The sequence below is a fragment of the Melanostigma gelatinosum genome (assembly GCF_949748355.1).
Source record: "Melanostigma gelatinosum genome assembly, chromosome: 3".
NCBI classification, from domain to species: domain Eukaryota; kingdom Metazoa; phylum Chordata; class Actinopteri; order Perciformes; family Zoarcidae; genus Melanostigma; species Melanostigma gelatinosum.
Window position 1 is genome coordinate 21,965,452 of NC_136636.1, and position 24,923 is coordinate 21,990,374.

General features: G+C 40.6%; 2 protein-coding genes and 1 long non-coding RNA gene across 3 annotated transcripts; 1 reads left to right on the top strand and 2 right to left on the bottom strand.

The window, feature by feature from the left end:
• The first annotated feature begins 44 nt into the window (after positions 1-44).
• Positions 45-13,044, top strand: pkp1b (plakophilin 1b). The gene is made up of 13 exons (XM_079266206.1): positions 45-275; positions 4,484-4,578; positions 5,597-6,015; positions 6,126-6,267; positions 7,023-7,230; positions 7,545-7,713; positions 8,902-9,019; positions 9,331-9,507; positions 10,890-11,060; positions 11,291-11,444; positions 11,635-11,821; positions 11,965-12,049; positions 12,421-13,044. Exons 1-13 carry the CDS (start codon positions 83-85, stop codon positions 12,493-12,495), a joined length of 2,193 nt encoding a protein of 730 aa, XP_079122332.1. The 5' UTR covers positions 45-82; the 3' UTR covers positions 12,496-13,044.
• A 431-nt stretch (positions 13,045-13,475) lies between these two features.
• On the bottom strand, positions 13,476-21,087 carry tnnt2b (troponin T type 2b (cardiac)). Its single transcript, XM_079265414.1, has 10 exons — positions 19,492-21,087; positions 19,336-19,357; positions 19,164-19,227; positions 18,939-19,055; positions 18,759-18,836; positions 18,412-18,513; positions 18,213-18,322; positions 18,033-18,123; positions 15,968-16,008; positions 13,476-13,936 (listed from the first exon to the last, which is right to left on the bottom strand). The coding sequence occupies exons 4-10, from the start codon at positions 19,035-19,037 to the stop codon at positions 13,897-13,899; spliced, it is 561 nt and encodes a 186-aa protein (XP_079121540.1). The 5' UTR covers positions 19,038-19,055; positions 19,164-19,227; positions 19,336-19,357; positions 19,492-21,087; the 3' UTR covers positions 13,476-13,896.
• A 2,088-nt stretch (positions 21,088-23,175) lies between these two features.
• Positions 23,176-24,611, bottom strand: LOC306775140. Its single transcript, XR_013771862.1, has 3 exons — positions 24,376-24,611; positions 24,196-24,292; positions 23,176-24,083 (listed from the first exon to the last, which is right to left on the bottom strand). It is a non-coding gene; the product is annotated as an uncharacterized lncRNA (long non-coding RNA).
• Between the last annotated feature and the right edge of the window lie 312 nt (positions 24,612-24,923).

Sequence of the window (24,923 nt, forward strand, 5' to 3'; positions counted from 1 at the left end):
TCCCGACACTGCGCAGCTAACTGGCTTTACGCACGAGACCCCTCTGGATGCGGTCGCACCACCCGGGCAGTACAGAAACAAAATGAGTATGGATCCGATGAAATCGGCCATTTCCATCGGGAATGTGGACGACACGTCGCTGGCAATGCCGTCTCTTCACCAGTGTCGATCAGCCCAACAGCGCGTCATCGAACAAGTGCAGACTATCCGGAGGACCAGGTCCAGGACGTCCAGCAGCAGCAGCAGGAGTGGATCGACTTCTTTGTCTCCAACATGTAAGAGCAGCCAATACACCAGGGCCCTGCATACTACCCGGGACTGAAGAGAGTTTTACATTATACAAGTACAACTTGTTATTGTTTTGGTTGGTTGCTGGCAGCTATTTTTCCTCCATAACCCTGTTATTGTTTGTTGAACTTTTCCGTAATTTTCTTGGATTTCTTTGGGGGAAAAAGTAACGTGGCAAGACTGCTTATTTCTAAAAAGATATCTATATATATATATATATAGATCTATATCTATAGATATCTATATATATATCTATATATCTATATATATATCTATATATAGATATCTATATATATATCTATATATAGATATCTATATATATATCTATATATATATATCTATATCTATATATATATATCTATATATATATATCTATATATATATATCTATATATATATATATATATATAGATCTATATATATATATATATATATATAGATATAGATCTATATATATATAGATATAGATCTATATATATATAGATCTATATATATATATATATAGATCTATATATATATCTATATAGATCTATATATATATATCTATATATATATATATATATAGATCTATATATATATCTATATATATAGATCTATATATATATCTATATATATAGATCTATATATATATCTATATATATAGATCTATATATATATATATATATATATATATATATATATATATATCTATATATATATATCTATATATATATATATCTATATATAGATCTATATATATATAGATCTATATATATATAGATCTATAGATATATATATATATATATATATATATATATATATATATAGATATAGATATATATCTATATATATATAGATATAGATATATATATAGATATATAGATCTATATATATATAGATCTATATATATATATAATCGCTTAACCATAGTTAAACAGACAGTTTGCAGAATCAAACCATTAAATATATATATATATATATATATATATATATAGAGAGCTACGGTCCTGCAGGACAATGAGGTCGTGTCCACCTCCCAGTGAGCATTTTTTGGTTGAAAAGACGTTTAAAAGAGGTCTATGCCCGACGTTGAAAAGACGTTCAGAATTGGTTCAAAAGTGAAAGTTTTTTCGCCGACTATTTGTAGACGTTGAAAAGACGTTCACGCTTAGACCAGATTTAAACGTGATTTGCAATACTATAATTTTTCGTCCTCTACATTGTGCTAATACTAATATATCATGATTTAGACTCTAAATCATGATTCCCTGTGGTTGTGCCATGCATGGATTTAAATCCCAAAAGCTCCTCCGTAACACACAGATTTGAGTGGACACCGCGGATGAAGACTGACAGCTGCGCAGTATCAGACGCGTCAGTGCTCTCGTCCACAGCAAGGGAAAAAGAAACAAAATCTTTTCCCTTTTCCATCAGCTGGTCATGCAGCTTGGTGACAAGATCACATGTGCGCTCAGCTATTGTGTTCCTGCTCAGGCTTACGTTTGAAAAGGCCTGCTTTTTCTCTGGGCACACTTGGTCACAAACTTTCAGCATGCACTTTTTAACAAACTGTCCCTCATTAAAGGGTCGGGTTGATTTGGCGATTTCTTCTGCCACGATATAACTTGCCTTTACAGCAGCCTCATTTTGTGCTGTGACTTTTTTGAACATATTCTGTTGTGAAACCAAACCTCTTTTCATCTCCTCTACTTTCTGGCTCCTTTGAGTCGTGTCCAGGTCCTTGTACTTGTCCTGGTGTTTCGTTTCATAGTGTCTCCTAATGTTGTACTCCTTAGTTACCGACACGTTGGCTCCACAAACGAGACAAACAGGTCTGTCTTTTACATATAGAAACAGATAATCTGTCTCCCACCTGTCCAGAAAAGTTCTGTTTTCTGCCTTCCTTTTCGCCATTTTTGGCAAGGGTAACACAGTGACACTGACAGTTGTAGAATGAGGCCGCAGCACGTCTGGGAGAGAGTCACGGGGTGGCGGGGTGAGCCGGCCGGCTTTCAGCAGAAGCGTTGCGCAAGAACACGGATCGCTACTGACACAGAGGAGAGAGCATGGCTGGCGCGCCAAAACAACAGCAGAGCATTATGGGATTTGTAGTATTAGCGGTGAATGCGGTGTTACAGCGGCATCGCCGCTGTATAATACCGGCGGGCCAGCTCTAATGTTAATTTGATATTGCCTCAAGGGCCAAATGAAATTACACGGCGGGCCAAATTTGGCCCGCGGGCCAGAGTTTGACACCCATGATTTAGAGGCTTACTAAGAAACCACATCCACATTTATCAGTTGAAAGCCAGTATTGGACATCACGTTGATATCTGGTCTAAACGTGAGCGTTGAATCAACGTCTACAAATAGTCGGCTAAAAACCTTTCACTTTTCAACGTGATTTAACCGTGTATTCAACCTCACCGTGTTTTAACCGTGTATTCAACCTCACCGTGTTTTAACCGTGTATTCAACCTCACCGTGTATTAACCGTGTATTCAACCTCACCGTGTTTTAACCGTGTATTCAACCTCACCGTGTTTTAACCGTGTATTCAACCTCACTGTGTTTTAACCGTGTATTCAACCTCACCGTGATTTAACCGTGTATTCAACCTCACCGTGTTTTAACCGTGTATTCAACGCCGAAATGCTTACAGTCCTTCTGGGTATAGAACACATCAACAGTTTCCACTTACAGGACAAAAGACCAAGTGACACAGCAACAGTTCATTTGTATTTATTAAAGCACAATATAAATATAACAATGTTCTTTATATAAAAACATAATCTCCTTTTCCTTCTTTAAATGTCGTTTTCAAAGCCACACAGGAGCCTGTTTCAGGAGATCTGCCATATTTTCAAGCTGGACATCTGTAAATAAAACAAGTATTAGAAAAACATATTGACTTAGACCAGTTTTGAACGTCTCTACACCGGAGACCATAGACGTGTCTTCAACGGAACGATGCTGACCTGGATATTACACAATATTGTTTATATATCGCCATAACCCAAACAACAATGTTTTGACCATGATCTATTAACGTCAGTACAGTACATTAACTAACACACATGTTTACTGTTTAGGTATTCCAGCAGTAAACACTGAGTTGTGTTTTAGTGAACATATACAGACATAATGTGCTCTGCTCTCATTATGATGTCCTGTGAGCTTCTGGTTGACAGCACACAGTCTATAGTTCCATATTTACGACGTTTTATATGAGACATTAAATGCGTTGAAATAACGTCTTTGTGTCGACCACATATGAACGGCCAGCGGAATATGATTTTGGAGAAATACGTTTAAAGTAACCAAAATCGCGTCTCTTTCAACCTACAACTGAACAAACCATCAATATTTTAAAACAAATTGGTGTTTTGTGACACCTTGATATTGTAACCGTAATTTAGCCGGTTCAAAAGACGGTTAAAATACGTCTTAGACGTTCAGACCCCATACCAACGCTTTTTCAACCAGAAATCAACGTTGAAATCCGGGTTAGTGCTCACTTGGCTGTGTCACCTGTTGCTCTTTATCTTCCCCTATCTTCCCCTCTGGCAGTGTGGAAAAGCTTTGTCTTTTATGTTGGAATATTGAATTTACAGGAAGTGTAACTGAACAGAGAGCTGAAAAATAAGATATAAACAGTAATAACACAACTTTATAATTAACAATTTTAGGGACCCTCTTTTTGTTTTGTGGTCAAATGTTTATGGTGGCGAGGGGTCGTCGGTGGACTCTGTATTGGTAAAATCCTGCTTATGGTCCTGGCCTATACGTTTTGAAATCGCATTAACTGACCTACAGGAAAATAATGTATTAAAGAAAAAGAAAAAATCTGAAGACTGGTGAAACCTGAGAGCAGTCTGTATCTGACATTTAGGATGAAACCATTTAAAATCAGAAATTTAGTCGATTTTATTTTAAAGTATTTTAAAATCAAATAGAGTTCTATCTCAATATAGCATACAAGAGATTATTGATGGAACAATGACAACAAATAATGCTGAATATAGAAATAAGATCGGCAGTGTGACCTTTACAGGTATAATACCTTCCAATATACCAATAAATAAAATAAGATCAGACATCCCGCCAGCTGAATAAGTAACAGATTTTTCTGTTTTCTTAAAGAAAAGTCATAAATTGAAGACATTGCTCTCGTGAACTGTGTGTAACAGCTGATAACCTTCCTCATGTCTCCTCAGCTCCTTCCTATGACTCCGTTTTCGTAGAAGCTCTGAAGTCACAGTCCAGCGCATCTAACGGAGGCCTCTTCTCGGTGAATAGCCATTCTAAAACTGTAAGTTATGGAGCTTATTAATATTGTTTTGTTTATCTTCATCTTTAGTCGCAGATGAGGCAGGCCCGTAGCTACCAATCATTTTACAAGACTGCACAAAGTGTTTTGTGAGGGATCTTAATTAGAACTTAATATCTTCGTCTTTATTATTTTTAAACACCATAAAATAGATTGGATATAGATTAGGGCAGAAACTAACGACAATCAGAATTAATGAATGATTGTTTTGTCTATAAGGTGTCAGAAAATTGTGAAAAAATGTCCATTATAGTCGCCAATGTGGTGTCTTCAAATTGTTCGAATAACTGTCCGAAACCCCAACGTATTTCATTCACCATCATAAATGACAAAGAAAAGTAGCAAATACTCACATTTGACAATATTTGGCATTTGTGCTTTAGAAAAGGCACAAAACTATTATTACAATAGTTGAAGATATATTCTTTCCCAAACCAAATACTTGGCTAATCAATCAACCAATCAAATAATTCTTTCAACTTTAAAATGAATAGATTCTACCTCAAAAATAAAGTAAGATAATCTGAAAAGTTTAAACCTTTTTCTCTACATTCTTTGAATCCTGCCCCGTGTGAATTACGACTGACTTTAACTTCCAATGAATCAAAGTGAAAGCGTTTTTATTTCTCCACTATTTGATGCGTCGCTTTAGTGCGGCCCTGTATTTACCATATTGTGGCCTAATACCAAAAATAAGAAACAGGCTGAAAGATTTGTTGTCCTCAGCAGACTTTTCTCCCATTTCTTCCTCAAATGCCTGTTTCCAGATTCATCCAGACTTTCTCTCTCCTCTCAAAAATATGTTGTTTACCAGCCTCTCCCCTAGAAGTATATAACCAACCCACAGCGCTGCACACCAAAACCTTCTTTCACAATTACATTTTCCAATGCCAGCTTTATATCAGTCACTCTGTCTCTTTGCCTCGTTGCGGGTCGTAATAAGCCTTCACGAAACAAGATCATCTTTCATGGCAAACGCATGTGCTCTTTGGCTCTGCAGCTCAACCAAGAGACAAACTTCAAGCGGAGCGTAGTCAACACCATTAAGGGATCCAGTGTGAAGAAGAGCGCGACTACCTATCTGTCCAAGAGTGGTTACGCCTCTGTCGGCTCCATGGCGGTCGGTCAAAACAACAGCAGCAGCGGCTCTGATCTGCTCGGTCGGGGCATTGTGACACAGCGCTCCGTTCCTCCGCAGAGGCTCCTTTCCATCAGGGGAACCTACAAGACAGAGAGGGCCAGCGCTGACTTTGTAACAAACACCACATCCCTGCCTCAGCTGCAGCCCGAGCACACTGTGAACGGCACAGGTCAGACCAAAAGAAACAGCTACTACGTAAGCAGCCAAGTGAACGTGAGCAAAACACTCCCGAAGTCTCCCGTTACTGAGAGCGCTCCGAAGAGCAAAGGAGATTCTGGGTTAGTTGGCCGCCAACTTCAAATGATATGAATCAAATGTGTCACTGAACAAATGATTCTTGCATCCTCTGTGTGTTTTAAATAGCCTTTACATTGTTGTTTTCTTACAGGTCAAACAACAACAGTGGAGTTGCTGTTATCACTATGAAGGAGGCTGTCGAGTATCTTTCCAGCAAGGACGAGACGTATCAGCACTGTGGCGCTTCCTACATACAGCACAACACTTTCATCGACGACAAGGCTAAAGAGGAGGTGGCTTGTTATCTTCATGTCATGTTGACACACTGTTTTCATTTCATTCGTCATTTTCAACCTGGCATTCAGTGCGGAGATCTTGACAAATGTCGTAAATGTTCTGTCCTGCCAAACGTGAACATTCAGTGGTTGCCCACTCACCCCATGTCAGTCAAAACTCCACCGACGGTTCGGCAGTAACTCGAAACCGCTGTGACACTGTGATGGTAAACAGTGCGTCTGATACCTGTGAGATCAAAATGTGAACTTTCCCGTGAGCTCCTCATGCTTGGATCTGTCATTTGAATCCTGCATAGGAATGTCTCCGGCACGAATGGGGAACACCAACATGTAGACAAGTTATTACAGGGTAGAAAACTACTTAAGGGCTATTGCTGAGCCTAAATATCTGATGCCTAAAGACATCTCTACTGCAAATATCTCCCAGACTAGGCAACTCACAGAGTGATACACAGCACTACAGGTAAGAGCAAACATGTGTTGTTAATTTGGGGGTGAACTGTCCCTTTAATGATTGTATCTTTAACATGCAGTAAACCTGAGTTCTTTTAGGGGTCCCTGGGGGTCTCCGGCCGCTTGGCTGTGGCTTGCTTTTCCCCGTTTGTATTGCAGCCTTGCTGCTGACGTGACGTATCCTTGAACTCAGCGTCATCCGTCGTAGAAAATACAGTCTTCATGTTGAGCAAATCCCTATCATTAGGATTACGGTAAATTATTACTGCGCTAACTCCCGAAGCCCTCTCGTCTCGCAGGTGCTGAAGCTGAATGGGATCCACCCTCTGGTGGGTCTGCTGCGCAGCTCCAGTTCACAAGTCAGGCAGACGGCCTCGGCTGCCCTCCGGAACCTGTCCTTCAAAAGCAACGACAACAAGGAGCAGGTGCATCGCTCGGGTGGCATCACGGACGCTGCGGCTCTGCTCAGAGATACGGACTCTGTAGAGATACAGAAACAGCTGACAGGTACAAGTTAGCTCTGGAAGATGCAGCCCGACACATATGTGTGTACACACACACACACACACACACACACACACACCGACCCCTATCCAAGTCAGACAGAGAGCCACTTGTTTGTTGCATTACGTAATCCTGTTTAGATCCTCCTGTCAATGACTGAGCTGTTCTTGAGTTCCGTCATTCTGCCAAGTGTGGAAGCATATCACCTCGCTGCTGTTCTAACGATGAAGCTAAACATGTATATTTTCCCACAGGCTGTGAATGAATGTTTCATTGACGTGCCACTCAAACAGCTAAGGTTTTCATGTTCCTTCCAGGTCTTCTGTGGAATCTGTCCTCTGTAGACAGCGTGAAGCCAGACCTGCTAAAGAGCGCCCTGCCTGTCTTAATGGAGCGTGCCATCCTGCCGTACACAACAGGTCCCGACCGCTCCAGCAGTAACAGCCGGGACCCCGACGTCTTCTTTAATGCCACCGGATGTCTAAGGCAAGCAAAAGAACCAACCGAGCACCTGATATCACGCCATGTGTGTTTGCTTCAGCTGCCATAAGGCTCAGCTTCTATGTGTAACTCTGGACCAACGCAGTAGACACATTAATACATATTTATACATGACGTCCATACATCACATATGTATGATGTGCATGATAAGAGATTCGTGGCGAGGGAAGGTCAGTAGAAAACTGGTTCAGTACATTATGAAAGGCCTGAATTAGTCAATATATTGAATGTGAATGTAGACAAATGACAGCGGAACACAGACCGATACTACGAGCTTACTGATAGCAGTAGTTTTACTGCTTTTACTGCTACGACTCTCCGTCGCACGCTCTTGATCTGCCTTGTTTTTTACAAAGGGCGGGGCTAACGCGCTGATCAGGCGCGCGGACTTCAAGGCAGATTTTTCCTCTGGAAAAAGGCGGATGATTACTGTACCATTTATAATTACCATCGTGAACTGGCACCAGGATAAATAAATCGTACAAATGTAAATTTTGGCGACACAGTCAAAGGTTGTTATTATGCCACCTCTGTGAGAAATACATGTCATATTTTACTAAGTTTGAATATCATCACAATAAGACATTTTAGTACACGGTGTTTGTGAATTAGAGTATACTGTTGAACTGTATTGAGATTGTATGTGTTGCATTATGCTGATCTTGTGTCTCCGCTGATATTATTTGTTTCTGTGCTGTGCAACACTTTATTCCTTTATGCCTTCAATGCCTTTCCAAAACCTTACAAGCCTGTCTGCACCTATAAATACGCTTCTCTGTCAAAGTTGATGCTTTAAAAAGAAGAAAAAGCAGCTGCAGAGGTGTTTTAATACTTGTAAATGTATGACATCACCATCAATCCATCCGCAGGTACAGGTGATGTTAGCATGTTAGTCAGTTGTCTTACTACATCAGCAAACAGTGAAACATTGACTGATTTCCCGTATTGTTCTGGGAAAGCTGTAGTTGTTTGACCTGACTTGTTTTATTCATTTCCCCGAGTGAACAAGATTTACTGTTGTTGACCTTTTAAGGCAGGGCAAAATTATTATCAGACAACTAGATTTACACACTGACTGTCGCGGTTATGTTCGTCATAAAACACAATGTGTGTTCTTTGCCAAGAATACTTCCTCTTTCATGGATCAGACGTGTGATATTTCACTTCCAACAGAAACCTGAGCAGCACCAAGCAAAGCAACAGACAGGCGATGAGAAAGTGTCGAGGTTTGGTCGACTCTTTGGTCGGTTATGTTAAAGGCTGCGTGGATGCAGGAACACCAGATGATAAGGTATAATATGATTTATTCATGCTGCACTCTACTGCAACAGAAGGCACAGCTGAGTCATCATGTTCTCAGCTGCTTAGAAAACAACCTACTGTAGTATGTGGCCTTCATACAGACAGTTTACAGACCCATGATTTGAACAGTACGGGCACGCTAGGGATGCTCAATATTGTGGATTATTAAAATGCTGTGACAACGGGTCAGCAGGGAGCAGGATTTACCGCATTACTTTAGATCTATTAGTGGCGAAATATCCCTCTGCTATTTGTGTGTCTTGTTAAACGTGGGCCTCATGTCGTGTGTCGTTGAAACAGTCTGTGGAAAACTGCGTGTGCATCCTGCACAACCTGACGTTCCAGCTGCAGGCCGAGGCTCCGGCTCTGTTTAGCAGGATCACGGCGCTGGCCAAGACGGTCAACAGGGGGCCCAGCCAGGGCGACACCGGCTCCACCGGCTGCTTCAGTCCCCAGGGCAAAACGTCCGAACACGAGGTGAGACGAGGAAGGTGTGCGTACCGATGTAGAACAGGGCCCAAGGGATACTTTGAATTATGATGGTGTGGTGGAAATTATTTTCGACACTTCCTACAAGGGTTCAGTTTGTCTAGAGTCCAGACAGAATCTGTCAGTGTGTCTGTCATTCATTGATCATACTCCTCAGTGTGTCTGTCATTCATTGATCATACTCCTCAGTGTGTCTGTCATTCATTAATCATACTCCTCAGTGTGTCTGTCATTCATTGATCATACTCCTCAGTGTGTCTGTCATTCATTGATCATACTCCTCAGTGTGTCTGTCATTCATTGATCATACTCCTCAGTGTGTCTGTCATTCATTAATCATACTCCTCAGTGTCTGTCATTCATTGATCATACTCCTCAGTGTCTGTCATTCATTGATCATACTCCTCAGTGTGTCTGTCATTCATTAATCATACTCCTCAGTGTCTGTCATTCATTGATCATACTCCTCAGTGTCTGTCATTCATTGATCATACTCCTCAGTGTGTCTGTCATTCATTGATCATACTCCTCAGTGTCTGTCATTCATTGATCATACTCCTCAGTGTCTGTCATTCATTGATCATACTCCTCAGTGTGTCTGTCATTCATTAATCATACTCCTCAGTGTCTGTCATTCATTGATCATACTCCTCAGTGTGTCTGTCATTCATTAATCATACTCCTCAGTGTGTCTGTCATTCATTGATCATACTCCTCAGTGTGTCTGTCATTCATTGATCATACTCCTCAGTGTGTCTGTCATTCATTGATCATACTCCTCAGTGTGTCTGTCATTCATTAATCATACTCCTCAGTGTGTCTGTCATTCATTGATCATACTCCTCAGTGTGTCTGTCATTCATTAATCATACTCCTCAGTGTGTCTGTCATTCATTGATCATACTCCTCAGTGTGTCTGTCATTCATTGATCATACTCCTCAGCGTGACTTGTCCGGTAACTGTACCGACATTATGACGCTTGTGCGGGTAATTATTATTATTATTATTATTATTAGAGTGACAGTGCGAGACTTTGTGCTCTGACTCCAGTAGGTGTTATCTTTCGCTTTGTTTTGTATGTTTGCATTCCCATGACATGACACGGCCTCCCATGAATCATTCCGATTCATCGTCTGTTTCCAAAAATCCTACAGTGAAATTTAGATTATTAATATGTATTAGTTATTCATTTCACCATCATATCAACGGCAAATAGAAATTAAAAAGAAAAGTCAAAGTAAAATCGTGCCATCCATCCATTCTCAACTGAGCAATCGCCTCTTGCCTTGGCATTAAACACAGAAGCTTTCCTCCATCTTGTCCTGCACACGGACACAAATTCAGCATTTCTGCCCCCTTCCTTGTCCAGCAACACTTTGACTTCCCGGTTGTGGAGGATCCACAACCTAGCGGGGCCGGTTTGCTGATCCACTCCAAAACGATACAGAGTTACCTGTCTCTGCTTGAGACTAGCCAGCGAGAAGAAACACAGGAGGCCTGTTGTGGAGCCCTGCAGAACCTCACCGCACAAGAAAGCATCGTAAGAAAAAAACAAGTTGTGCACACTGACCAGGACAAAACAAATCCAACAAACTACATTTGACTATCTGAGCAGTTGTAGCTCATGGAGACTAGTTTGGATAATCTTGTAATTATCATTGCAAATATTCTTTTCTACCAGAAACACTTCTAGGTCAACTCTATATGCATGTTTTGGTATATGCTTGCACTCAGACTTTCCTGAATTCACATGGTTTTCTGTCTTCACAGGTCTCCAGTGTAATGTGCCAGACCATTGTGCAGAAAGTGAATGGCCTGAAAGTTATCGGCCCCCTTATAAAATCAAAAAAAGTCAACATGCAGAGGAACGCAGTGGCTTTGGTAGGAAACCTGACCCAGAACCCAAACTTGCACAATGTCTTAGGTAAGACACGTGGCACGAAAACCATGTCACCTGCATGTTTTTAAACACAAATATGATTCAGCATATAGCACATATCGCTGATGTCAGATTTGAGTCAGGACCTTGAAATGCAATGCAGTAATCATTTGTTTTTTACAAGTGTTTGCTCGTGTTAAACAGCCTGTCGGTTTTGTTTGCTTTGATACTGAAGCTCGTAAAGCCCTCCCAGGGCTGCTGGGCATCCTCAGCGCAGGCACCAAGGAAGGAAATGAGTCTGACGACACGCTGTCCATGGCCTGCCAAACTTCTAACTGCCTGCTTATGAAGGAACCTGAAATGGGCAAGGACCTATTAAACAACAACCTGATCAACTCACTGAAAGATCTCAGCCAGAACGGGTAAGGTTCCATGTGAGCGGTGTGTATTCTTAAGAACGATTATTCAAGGTATGGGGATTACCTATGACTCACCGGAAGTATGTTTTGCATGCATGTTGGAAAGTCCCAACGGATCTTTAACAGTTGTTTCCCCCTCTTTAAAGACATTTCCCCAAATCCAGCAAAGCTGCAGCCCTGCTTCTCCACAACATGTGGTCAGAAAAAGATTTACAAAGCGTCCTGAAAAAGGTGAGTCGAAGCTTAACCCCCGAGTGACGAGACCTGTCAGGGTTTGGGTGTGTTGCGCACCTTCAACTCGACAGTGTCGACGCCTCTGTCAGGTATTTGTGAGAAACGGAGGGAGGAAGTTTGGATTTGGCAACGTTCTCAGGGAAATGCCCATCGAGTGTGCTCGAGGCTCTTAAAGCGATACGGCCAAGGAATCTAGCAGCTCAGTATACGACCTCACATTAGCACCATGCATCATGACTCCAACTGTTATTGAGAAGTGAGCCGTGAGCGCAGTGCAGTTAAGTACACGGGGGTTTGTCACTCACTGTAAGTTCAGTGTGTTTACTGAGGCGGTGCACTGATTTGTCATTTCACTGTTTGTCCTGCAGCAAGGGATGAGTAAGTCCTCGTTTGTGAATGACACCACCGTGGCGGCACACAAGTTGGCTCAAGTTATCGATTAACGGCAGCTCAGACGGACGGCTGGAAGTCATTTTGACAGAGAAACTCCCCTGAAGGTCTGCTGCACATCCACTGAGCGACATCCTGAAAGACTTCAAGTTTTAATCCATGTGTCCACATAATGCTTCCATCAACAGGCAGCATCCCTGTAAATACTGTAAGGTTGTTTTTTTATTTTTCGGAAAGAAAGGCTAAGATGTAACATGTTAGCAACTAACAGTCATTGTTTGCTTTTCGAGGGTTAAGATTACGTTTTGCACGAAGATTGTTTTTTTAACAACATGTACCGGATGTAAAAAAAAAAAAAAAGTAAAAAATGATAATGTAAAATGATTATAGCTAACAGGACATTTTCTGTTCTAGTTTATAAGTTTTCTATAAAGTCAGAGACCTTGTCTTAAGCAGCGATGTGTGTTGGTGATGTATCCATTTATTTTTCATATGCATGTGTACAATCGTGACATATTTGTAATGTCCCCAAAAAAGTGTAATGAATAAAGCTTGACAGAGCTCTACATCTCGAGCTGTAACTGTGTTGCTGAATCCGTGAACTTGAGTTAAGTATCCGTCATTTGTGCAGAATACACAGTAGAGTTTTATTACACCTCACGCCTCGTCTGGGCTTTTGGCTGCAGAGTTTGAAATGCTTCTGGGCAGATGAGCAACACATCTTTGAAGTTCTGTTTACTCCACCCTTCTAATTTATTTAATGAGGCTGATGAACAAGTTCTTTGAGCCAGAGACTGCAGCTGTTGTCGCATTATCTAATTGTTCGCTCAATTTGAACTTCGGTCCTCGACAGTTCAAACCACATTTATGCTCTCGTATGGTAACAAGTGAGCACACGTCAAGGCTGTCTGGATTTGGCAAACACAAATTGTCGTTATTAAAGAAGGCGTGTGTGTGTGTGTTTGAAAAACATAATCATGAAGTTAGCATTCAGTTCCCACAAGTGAAGAAACTAGAGACAGAGGCCACCATCTCTGGTTTGTCAAACAAAGATTTTCTTTTAATTCATTGCAACCTCAAATTCGTACACACAAGAACGAATGAATTAGTCTCAACTTCACTTTTAGAAGTCTAAAAATGACTTTGTGGTAGGACATAGAACTAGGATAACATTGTAAATCTTGTCAAAGCGGCATCCTTTCATATAGTGAAGTCATTTTAATGGGTTACACATCTGCTGTCAAATCCCCTGTTTAATAAGCACAAGCTGTAACGCCTCAGTCTGCTACTATACTGCTACATTCCTGCAGATGAACTCGGCATGCACTTTGTTTCACAGATACCATATTTAAGAGCGTTTGTAATTGCGTCCATGCATGTTCAAGTATTTAGAAAAACAATATGATGCGGTTATCGTCAGGTGTTGGCAGTTTCCTTCAGGTTGACGTCACGTGTTACTTCCTCAGGCCACGCTTGCTTCTGCTGCCCTTTGATCTGAGAATAAAGAATACGTTTTTTTTCCATATTAGCCAGCACACAACCCAACCTTGTACATTCCTTCCATGGTAAATGCATTTGTGTGTTGAAGCCTTTCATTTGAGCTGTGTGTCTCACCGCTCGTTTGATTCTAATGAACTTCAGACATTTTTTTGTTTCTTGTGATGCAAATAAGTCGCTCTGGCTTCATTTGAAATTAAAATTATTTTTAGGGAAATTGTTTGTGCAGAAAGGAAACTCCAGACATCATGAGACCAGAAACGAGCCTTCTCTTAAAAGTCTTAACTTCATGGTTTTATTGTCATTAACCCTTTATTTGCAGCAATTTATCCTCATAGGCCAGTAGACATTTTCTCGCACTTGCATGAAAGCCGCTGCAGATCAGAAATCTCTTCCTTGTCTTTTTTATTTTCTACAATTTTGGTCAGGTCAATGTTAAGTCCGGCCCAATTGCAGTTCATTCCTGTGCAGCAGTGGACCTAAATCTTTAACCACAAAGCGTTATCCCCCCCCTCCCCCTAATGACAAATGTGCAAGTCAATGAGTTGTGAGAAGTTCTATCAAAGAGATTTTCCTTTCTCAGGTTTCTAATTGTAAAATAGCAATTATTAGAGAAAAATAAACACGATGACTCAGTTGAGGGGTCCCGGCCCTCAGGTTGCTCCACAGAGCTCTGCTGCTGGCCTCAGATACCGTGCTGAGAGCTTGTCATAGCTGTCTGCTGTTGTAAGGGGGATTTGCTACCAAATAACTGACTGCTATCTTTATCTGCTGTTGCTACCGAGGTACCTGATCCCTGCAGCTTCACTATGAGCACATACATTTATACACTGTAGGTGAAACTGGGACAAATTATGTTTTTGTTTTTATTGTTTGACATGTTACAATTTCTGAACATGAATTAGGGCTGTTTTATCTGAAAATTAAAAAAAACTCAAGCCTCTATTTCATAACTATTCCTCTTTGAAATGATCAGTTACAGAATTATAGTATTACTGGTTTTGCAAACGCAACGTCATATTCTGCAGGAAAAACAATATCAGCTTGTTTTAAGTTTTGAACCTTGATTGGAATGAAGGATCCACATGATTTGCATAGCAGCAGGGTCTGGTCACTGTGTTATTGTGAGCTACAGATGATATCACATAGCAGTTATAAGACCTCTCAGCTGTTGTACCTGCATTTAAACCCCGTCTCTCCTTCAAGACGGAGTGCATATATGTTGTTCAGATGCCCTTTTGTTTAAATCGTGTGTGTGTGTTCGCCCCTTTTTGTTTTCCCGGTCCTGTTTGGCTACTTTAGTCCTGCCCCTAGGTCAGCTGAAGCAAACAGGCTGCAACTGATGCCGCTTCAAACAAACGGAGATCAGTGTAGCGAAGAGAGAAGCTGAGGGGAAGTTGAAATAGGTGGAAACTTAATGAGGTCACTAGGTGAAGGTTTGCATCAGGGCAGACTTATGAGTGGCAGCAGGAAATTATTGATGACCTGAATGTTACTTTCTGCCTTTTCAATTCTACTGTATGGTTTTGCTTTTTTGATTTTTATCTATATCTCTACCAGCCTTGATGAATGATCCTCTGTTTCAAAGATAAATATTAGATGTCAGATGTCTTATGTTGCAGTGGTGAAAGAAGTAGCCTACTCGGATATTTCACAAAAGTAAAAGTAGCAATACCACAGTGCAGAAATACTCTGTTACAAGTAAAACTCAGGCATTTAACAAAAGTATGAGCATCAAAACATACTTGAAGTAAAACTACTCGTTATGTTTACTATATCACTGGATTATAATTCTTAATGCATAAATGTGTTTGTTTTATAGTGTTATTTATTTAGCTCATGAGATTCAATGTATTTGCTTACATCTCACTGAAAAGAGGCGATATTCTGCATTTTATACAGAAGTGATATTTTGTCACACTCAAGACAATGCATTCATTTACCACAGCACTTGCTTTCATGCAGTAGCCTACAGGTGTTAGAAGGCACTTCAAATATCTATATATAGCCATAACACAATAGACTTACACTTTCTGATGATCACTGACCCGGTTCCTCAGCACCGTGATCTGTTAAAAAAATGTAATGACATTCACCCTACTGCAGCCACAATTTTTGCAAATATTTGGCCAACTCTGAATCTGACTTTTCTACATTTATTTACCATTTAAAAATGTATTACGCCGTAGAAATGTGTCTGAAAAAAAGAGCATGAAGCCTAAAATGTGCCCACTGCTTGTTTAAGTTAAAGCTAGCTGGTGAGGTAGCCACAGTTAGCGTTAGCTGAAGCTAAATTGATCAACCTTTTCCGAACTTGTTCTCTATAATTGAGAAATTCATTTTGATGATTTTTACATGTTAGTATTTCAGTTTGACAACACCCCATCGTTATGATGGAGGAAGAAAAGTAGGCCAACACTTGCTAAGCTAGCCTAGCTTACAGTTTTTCTCAATTGCTAAAACACTAAAACCCATTGGCTGAACAAAGTTCTCAGTTGCCTGAACTCATTTAGCTAATTGTGCAGTCTGTTATCAATACCTTAAACTATTTCACATGGTAAAACACAATTTGCAGATCTCACTTCGACTTTTCAGCAAAACTCGAAACACATTCTCAGTCACAAAACACATTCTGCACTCTAATGCACATGTCATCCATACTGGTAAACACAAGTGGCAACAATCAAATACAAATAGAGAACACATGTCATTGATTAAACACAATCACTCAAAATGGATTTCACTTATATCAAATGATGTGACACAACCAATATTAGCCAGTTTAGAGAGCAAACAGGTGGTTGAAGGTGATGTCGACGAAGTGCTCTGGCCTGACCCAGCCCAAAGACTAGAAGAAGCACATTGATGATATGTTGACTCCTTTGATTTTTGTCCCTTTCAATGTAGTATTGTATACTGTAGTAGGCCTACAGTGCATTGGAGGCTGTATAATGTACAATAAACAAATTGTATGGCCTTGAACATCGTGCTTTCTATTTGTTACAGTAACAGCACTGACTGCTCAATAGATGTTGACTGGTTGCAGGTTCATATCAACAAACAACAAGAATTACAGTATCACAGAGACAAAGGACACGTTTGTGAGCTGCAGGGTACAGTACTGTACAAATAGGGGTACAAGGAGGAGGAAGAACAAAAGAAATTGCAAAGAGCAAACATGGTAGTAATTTCTGATCAATTTTGAGCGACTGTAATGGAACATGTTTTCGTTCATGTGAAATTTGTTTTGAGATTAAAAATCTACTTCTCCCTGAGAACTATATGTTTTGAACAATGTGTTTTCTATTGATTGGTGTATTGTTTACTGACTGCTTGATAGTGTATATTATTTTGATCACTTTGTTTATGATTTGAGAGCAGTGTTTGATTTTGAGCACAGGTAAAACTGTTTTGAGGAAAAAGTTTCATTTTGCAAGAGGATTCAGAGGTTTTGTAAATAGTGCTTGAAGATGAGGTTTTGTGTTTACAGTTTTGAGAGAATGGGTGACCGTTTCAAGAAATGTGCCTTAGCAATCGAGAAAAACTGTAAGAGTAGCTGTCTCAAACGCTGACTCTTGTGGAATGGTTGCGCCACATTTAGATCACACATTTGAAATGACTCAAATTAAAGATGAATTAATTGTACAAATTGTGAGTTGAACTAAGAGGTAAGATATTGATATCACTTCTCTAATATTAATAATACTCTCACTTGTCTTTAAACTGTTTGGCGAGCTAGCCTAAAACGTAGCTCTTTTCTCCTCACTGTTTGTTTGTACTGCTCTCTGTAGAGCAGTCTAGGTAGGATATATATATATAGAAGTTTTATATATATATATATATATATATATATAAATACAACTTCTAACTCCTCCTTTAATTCTTCTTCTACTGCTTCGTCTTCATCAGACACGTGATTTTCGGCTGAATTCCACTTACGATAACTGACAAACTGGTCGGCCATTTAGATATTGTCTTAAACACAGTAAGTGTTCCCATAAAGCTCTCTGTCATGGTCTATACATATTGGCCTGCATACCAGAATGAGAACAGGTTGGTGATACTCGCTACACACGATGACGCGATACCTTACCTCATACTTTTGCTTCGCTTGCTTATACTGAAGTTCAAATTTCTCGGCCTCCAGCTGGCGAACCCAGTCCCACATTTCTTTGGCTTTCTCCCTGCATCAGTACAGACGAGAAAGCGATCGATCTTGCAAGCGTATTTGTAATGAAATGAGGGACATTTTTTGTCACTATTTTTATTTTACCTGAGTTTGTCCTCTTTCATGTGATCGACGTCTAACTCTTTGCGTCGATCATTAAGAATCTTCTTCTTCTTTTCCCTCTCCGTTTGTTTTTTCGCGCCAGGCTGTGTCTGCTGTTCAGGAAGAAGAGCGCACATGAAGCGATTTGTGCACATCTCACAAAGTATGCTTGTGTGTTTTTAAAGATAAAGAAAATCTTCACATTGTATCCAATGAAACTAAAGTTGGACAGAATCATCTTCTTCCTTGCGCCGTCGTCTGCTTTTTTCTTTGCCTCTTCCTCTTCTTTTCTCGCTCTCTCTTCCTGGTGGAACACATTAATGCACCTTTAATCACTTAGTTTACAGTGTTTTGATGTGTGACATCGTCTGAACTTGGTTTAATTGAATGTAAGAATGATTTATAGACAGGATTCGCCTGGGGTAGGACATCCAAATGGTACTTTGACATATTTAAAAGGCAGTGGCTGACAGACATGTAGCAGGGTTGAGGAAGATGAACAACAGTTACAGTATGTCCTATGGACGTTTACCGTCTTCGTATACGTACATTTATTTTGTTCTGCCGGACTTTTTCTCTCTCTGCCCTGATCTTCATCTGATCTGCTCTCTCTGACCTGCGTGTCTCCTAAAGTAGGAAAGAAAATACATTTTACCGACCAAAACAATATCACGTAATATCAAAATGTGACTTAAAGACAGCGCTTAACTTTAGAATTAAAATACATACAATGCGATCTGTGAGGTTGATAAGCTCTTCTTCCTCCTTCTTACGCTTTTCAAAGTGGCCGTCGATCAGAGTGTGGAGCTCAGTCAGGTCCTTCTCCATTCGTTTTCGATGAATGTCCTGAAAAATTAGAGCAAGAAGTTGAATTCTGAGTTTATCCAACAACCTGCCTTCCAAAAAAAAGACAGCTTGCAGGTGCAACTTTGATCAGCACTGAGATGAACTCACATCAAAGTCAACTTTCTCTCCATCTGGGATTTTAGGAGGCGCCAAGCCGGCCACAAAACCAGGCCTGGTGAGCAGAATGGAACAAATGGAAATCTTTTTATCTTAATAGGTCTCTCACAGAGAATTCTGTTTCAAGTTAAGTTATATGAATACATATAAACTCTGTTCTTACTTTGACCTGTGCTTTGCCTCATCTGTATACGCATAACAAAAATAAACAGCAAAGTAAAATCTTTAGTTCATGAGGCAATGCATAAAAATATAAAAAAAACCCACAGAGCAACATTTTTATACTGTTGCACAACACACTTATATAACCGGTCCATACCTGCTTCATTGTCCTCTGGAGTATCTGTGAAAAGATGAAAGGATCAGTGCAGAGTCAAACGTTTCACACCGACATGCAGAGGATTATGACAGTGATGAACAGGGATACTCGTGATTCTCAGTAAGATTTTAAAATATGATTGTCAAAATTGGTTTTAAGTTTGATGTAAGGGATTACTGCTGACCAGTGGCGGGCCGTGCATTTCATACCTGGGCCTTCAGTGCTGTCCTGCAGCTGAAACACCACATAATGATCTCATTATGACGCGCAAGCTACGGTTATTTGTTTCTAGGGGTGTAACAATACACGTATTCGTATTAAAGCGTTCGGTACGCGGCTTACGAACCGAACAATACGTTTGAATAATACCAGTGCGTTTGGAAAATGCAGAAGCTGGCTTTGTGGGAAATATAATGTTTTCGGCGGACTGCGCTCACGTAGGAGTCAACGGGCTGTGTGACCTCTGAACCCGGAACAAAAAAACCCCAAAACAAGAGACAGCTGAGGCACCGCACTTCTGGGAGGCTACGCTAAACTACCTTAAACAAACAATAACTCTGCGCATGACGGTATGCTTCATAACACATATATTCATATAACAACAAATCAATCCAGCAGACCTGCAGCGGAACACCTACACACTCGAGGGCCATTCAGATATTAGATGTAAAAAAACATAAAAAACAAAAGCAGTTCACTTGAAGACAAACTCCATCCTCCTTTCTTTGTTGACAGAGTTTAATCCCACGGTTAAATCCCAACTCACAAATCAATTTCTCATCCTTCAGCCATTGAGTGTTAAAAAAATAGTCACGATAGTCACGTGCTTGCCCACTGACCAATCACAGTGCACGCTGCACCTGACTGCGGTTGCTGCACCTTAACACTGAGCTGCACGTAAAGCTGACGTACTTGTAAGCCAGCTAGCAGGCTCTGGCACGTCAAAGAATACGCCCAACATGTCAAACTAAAGATCTGATTGGTTGAAAACTATGACAATCAACAATATCGTCCCCATTCACTTAAACTGCAAAGGGATTCACTTGTGAGTCTGCAGGCCTCGGGCCTCTGTTCTTACCTAGAGACACAGAGGTGAGCTCTGATTGGATAAAAGCTCTACTTAAAACAAGCTGCACTGGAAGCAGAGCAGCTGAGGAAGACAGTAGCTGTGCAATGAGAAAATAAGATAATGGGAAAAATATTTGTACAAATTATAATACATGTAGTGTATTTAAGAAAAATGATTCAATTATAAAATAGATATAACTTTGATTCCATTTAGGCCAGCAGAGAAGGCTTTGCAGGCCCTGACGGCCCGCCACTGCTGCTGACAAATGTCTTTTTTTACCGTCATTATTTAAGCATTCAACCTCAGTCGAATACTTTGTGACTGAGGGAACATATCCGACCATCTCCTGTCGGTGCTGATGGACTTATCCAGAGAGGAATGCAGGTGTGTTTAGAGGACACTGCTTTAGATTATCATCACAAGGCAATGCAAGTTTATTTGTATGGCACATTTCAACAACAAGGTAATTCAAAGTGCTTCACATAAAACCATTAAAAGCATCAAAACATAAGGCAAAAGAAAAGGAGATTTAAAAACAATTAAGAACATTCATTAAAACATTAAAAAACAGTGCAAGAAATAAAATGCAGTAGTAAAATGCAGAAATGCAGGAAATTGATTAATATATGAATTGAACGTGGTTCAATTAAAGGCAGCAGCAAACAGAAAAGTCTTCAATCTTGCTTTAAATGAGCTGAGGGTCTCAGCAGACCTGCAGCTTTCTGGGACTTTGTTCCAGATATGTGGAGCAGAAAAACTGAACGCTGCTTCTCCATGTTTAGTTCTGACTCTGGGAACAGAAAGTAGACCGGTCCCAGATGACCTGAGGGGTCGGGATGGTTCATAAGGTAGCAGCAGATCAGAGATGTATTTTGGCCCTAAACCATTCAGTGCTTTGTAAACCAACAGCAGGATTTTAAAGTCAATTCTTTGTTGGACAGGAAGCCAGTGCAAAGACCTCAGAACTGGAGTGATGTGATCCACCCTCCTGGTCTTAGTGAGGACTCGAGCTGCAGCGTTCTGACGGACTTTTTACAGAGACCTGTAAACACACCGTTACAGTAGTCCAGTCTGCTGAAGATAAATGCGTGGACAAGTTTTTCCAAATCCTGTTGAGACATAAGTCCTCTAATCCTTGATATATTCTTCAGGTGATAGTAGGCTGATTTTGTAATTGTCTTGATATGGCTGTTCAGGTTGAGATCTGAATCCATAACTACACCTAGATTTCTGGCTTGGTTTGTGGGTTTTAACATCAGTGACTGAAGCTGAGCGGTGATTTTCAATTGTTCGTCCTTGGTACCGAAAACAATTACTTCTGTTTTATCTCTGTTTAATTGAAGAAAATTCTGGCACATCCAGTTGTTGATTTGTTCAATACAGTTACCCAGCCCTTGTATGGGATTATAGTCCCCTGGTGACATAGTTATGTAGATTTGTGTGTGTGCATAATTATGATAACACACTTTGTTGTTTTCCATAATCTGAGCTAGTGGAAGCATGTAGATGTTGAACAGAAGAGGCCCCAGTATTGAACCTTGGGGAACACCACATGTCATTTTAGTCAGCTCCGATGTGTAATGAGCCATAGACACAAAGTATTCTCGGCCCTTCAAGTAGGAAGACATCACAGATAAACTACATGTTGTCTCCACCTGAGTCCCCACCCAGTGACTAACAGAGAGTCATGTGTCCTTAAATCAGATAACAGAAGACACGGAGAAATGCAATACTTAACATGATTTTGTATTTAAATGTTACATTTAACTGTATACCACAACTGCCCAACTCAAATTGGGAATTTAAACACAAATTGAATTTTCAGCAGATATACGGGTACATTCGTAGTACAGAGAGATAGAATCACATTATATTCCCAGACTTGTATATCATCATCACTGTCCAGTGAAGAACAAGAATCTCCTCGTAAACTAGAGTGTGAAGTGCAGCTCAGCATTAAAATGCATTGTCATGAAGCTGGTTGTTTCTCACCTGATGAACAGTTTTTGGAGAAACATGGTTTTCCTTGGACAGCGACAATATATTATATTTGTACACTAACACTGTCATTCGACTACATGGTTGACAACAGTGTGTTAAGAATAAAGTCATCTATTTACAGCCGGCATGCAAACAGATATTAGCATAAGCAATACTACCTTCTACCTCCTCCTCTACTACCTCTTCTTCCTCCTCTTCTGTGCAAAGCAAGCATGTATAGTTAGCAAGCAAACAATTTGAAAATCTCATCCAGCATTCATTTCAAGATTATTTCTGTGTATTTTTGACAGTGCCTTTAAAACCTACAGCTATATATTTTATTTAAAAGCATTTGTACACATATGTTTTCAATGTATTTTTAAAGTTATATACTAGACATTTTTATTTTACAATTCAATCTGTGATGTTTTGTCCAGCCCTGCGATAGTCTGGCGACCTGTCCAGGGTGCACCCTGCTTCTGACCAATGTTAGCTGGGATTGGCTCTAGCCCCCCCCCCCCCCCTTCCCCCACACTGCTCCAACCATCTCAACAATTTGGATATCACTGAAGGAGGGAAATAATTGTATTTTTTCCTCTCCTCAGTGGGCCTCTGTGGGGAAAAAGTGGCACAGAGCCTTTAGTCAGAGTCCCTTTAGGTAACTCAACCTCTTTCCACTGCAAAGAAGGTAAGCCAACCTGCATTTAGAGGACCTCTAACAGGCATCAAAAATGAAAGTGGGTATTGTGCATGTGTCGCTGTCTTCCCCAAGGTCCCGTATTGAGAACATAAGCTGACCTACATTGCTCTCTAAGAGGGATCCCTCTCCACATAGAGGGGGGGGGGGAGGACAGGTGCCGCTTAGTTTCAGGGGCAGCCAGGCTGTACAGTGTGGCCCACATGGACAGCCTCACAAAGGAGACAGAAATAGAGGCACGGCCCTTTTCCTCTCTGATGGCAACCTGTTGCACCATTTGAATTGGAAGGACAGATCCACTGGGATGTTTATACAAAGTGAACAGTCTCCGGTCTCGGACAGAGAGGACTGACGGAGAGGACAAAGGTCAATCCAAAGAGCTCAAGGACAGCAGCTGCTTCTACAGTGGCACCAGAAATACAGTATGCTGTATGGCGAAGCCAGCAGCTTAGCAGACGCAGTGTGTTAAGCAACAATAAATGCAAGACTCAAGCAGGTAACAAGGTCGCAGAAAAAATACAAGCAGCCTCTTAAAGTTTAGATTTAGAAGCAGTTTCCATCGATATTGTTTGTATTAAAGTACATAACAGCAATATCCTCGTAAACTATAAGGCAATGTACGCCACATGCATATTTAAGATGAGCATGGACGTTTCTGATATGGAGGCTAAACATGCAGCATAGACACAATATTCATGCTTTTTTTTTTTTCACGTGAAGCAGCTGTGTAGCATCCAGCCAGTCAGAATGAACAAGCAGCAGCCTGAAACTGCAGCCTCTTCACTGCACTTCAAATACAAACTGTGAAGACTCATCTTGAACCGAGAAACTGACTTACGTTGACCCCTAAAAAAAAAGAAAGAAAAAACGCACACCAAAAATACAATTGATTCCACCGGTTCTGGCATCGTTTTGTTATTATCACTCTCTATTGTACAGAAATGATCCATTTACTCACTCGTTCGTGGCATCTTCTGTGTCGGACATATTTAGGATGCAGCACCTGTACGAGTAAGTCCAATGACGATAGGGAGTGACACTACACCAACGGCAACCTGAGGTGATACGACGACGCTAAATTGAAGCAAAGTCTCAATTTACTGATTAAAAACACAGAAGAAGAGCACTCAAGACTTACCCGGATAGTGCGATGTGTGCTTCAGACTGGGCTCAATGGGGAATTGTATCCTGTGCCCTCCTCTGTGGGCCATAAGCTTTTAAACCCAGTAGTGGATCACATGGCGGCAAGCTACCCACGTCTACAATGGGTGGGCACATACCTGCAAACAGATGGCAGATGGCATTAACTAGAATGGGAAAACAGGCATTCTCCATGGACTTGCATGGTCTATTTTTACACGGCCAAAACCTCGGCTGCAGGATTATTCCTCTCAAAAGGTTTCAGCAACTCAAGTCTGGCAGACAAGAGGAAGGTTAGAAATAATCCTTGTACACCTCCTCTTGTGTGCAGCAAATACATAGATGGGGGTGGCTCACGCTCCTCTGATTTACGACGCAAAGCTACTTATGATTCAGTCGTTATGATTCTGCAGATCAATGCCACATTTATTACAAAACAGCATCGTAAAACAGCAAAAAAAAGATTCCCCTGAACTGGATGTGTTTGGCAACCGCATTAATGATCATTATTCCCATAGCAGGTTGCCAAAGGACATGTGTGTATCC

Excerpts from the sequence above, each read along its gene's own strand:
- pkp1b (XM_079266206.1), top strand. The coding sequence starts at position 83 with ATGAGTATGGATCCGATGAAATCGGCCATTTCCATCGGGAATGTGGAC. Across the intron at positions 6,016-6,125 it reads AAGAGCAAAGGAGATTCTGG|GTCAAACAACAACAGTGGAG; the intron begins GTTAGTTGGCCG and ends GTTTTCTTACAG. Across the intron at positions 6,268-7,022 it reads ACGACAAGGCTAAAGAGGAG|GTGCTGAAGCTGAATGGGAT; the intron begins GTGGCTTGTTAT and ends CTCGTCTCGCAG.
- tnnt2b (XM_079265414.1), bottom strand. The coding sequence starts at position 19,037 with ATGGAGAAGGACCTGACTGAGCTCCACACTCTGATCGACGGCCACTTT. Across the intron at positions 18,837-18,938 it reads TCAACCTCACAGATCGCATT|GAGACACGCAGGTCAGAGAG; the intron begins GTATGTATTTTA and ends TTCCTACTTTAG. Across the intron at positions 18,124-18,212 it reads ATGAAAGAGGACAAACTCAG|GGAGAAAGCCAAAGAAATGT; the intron begins GTAAAATAAAAA and ends GTACTGATGCAG.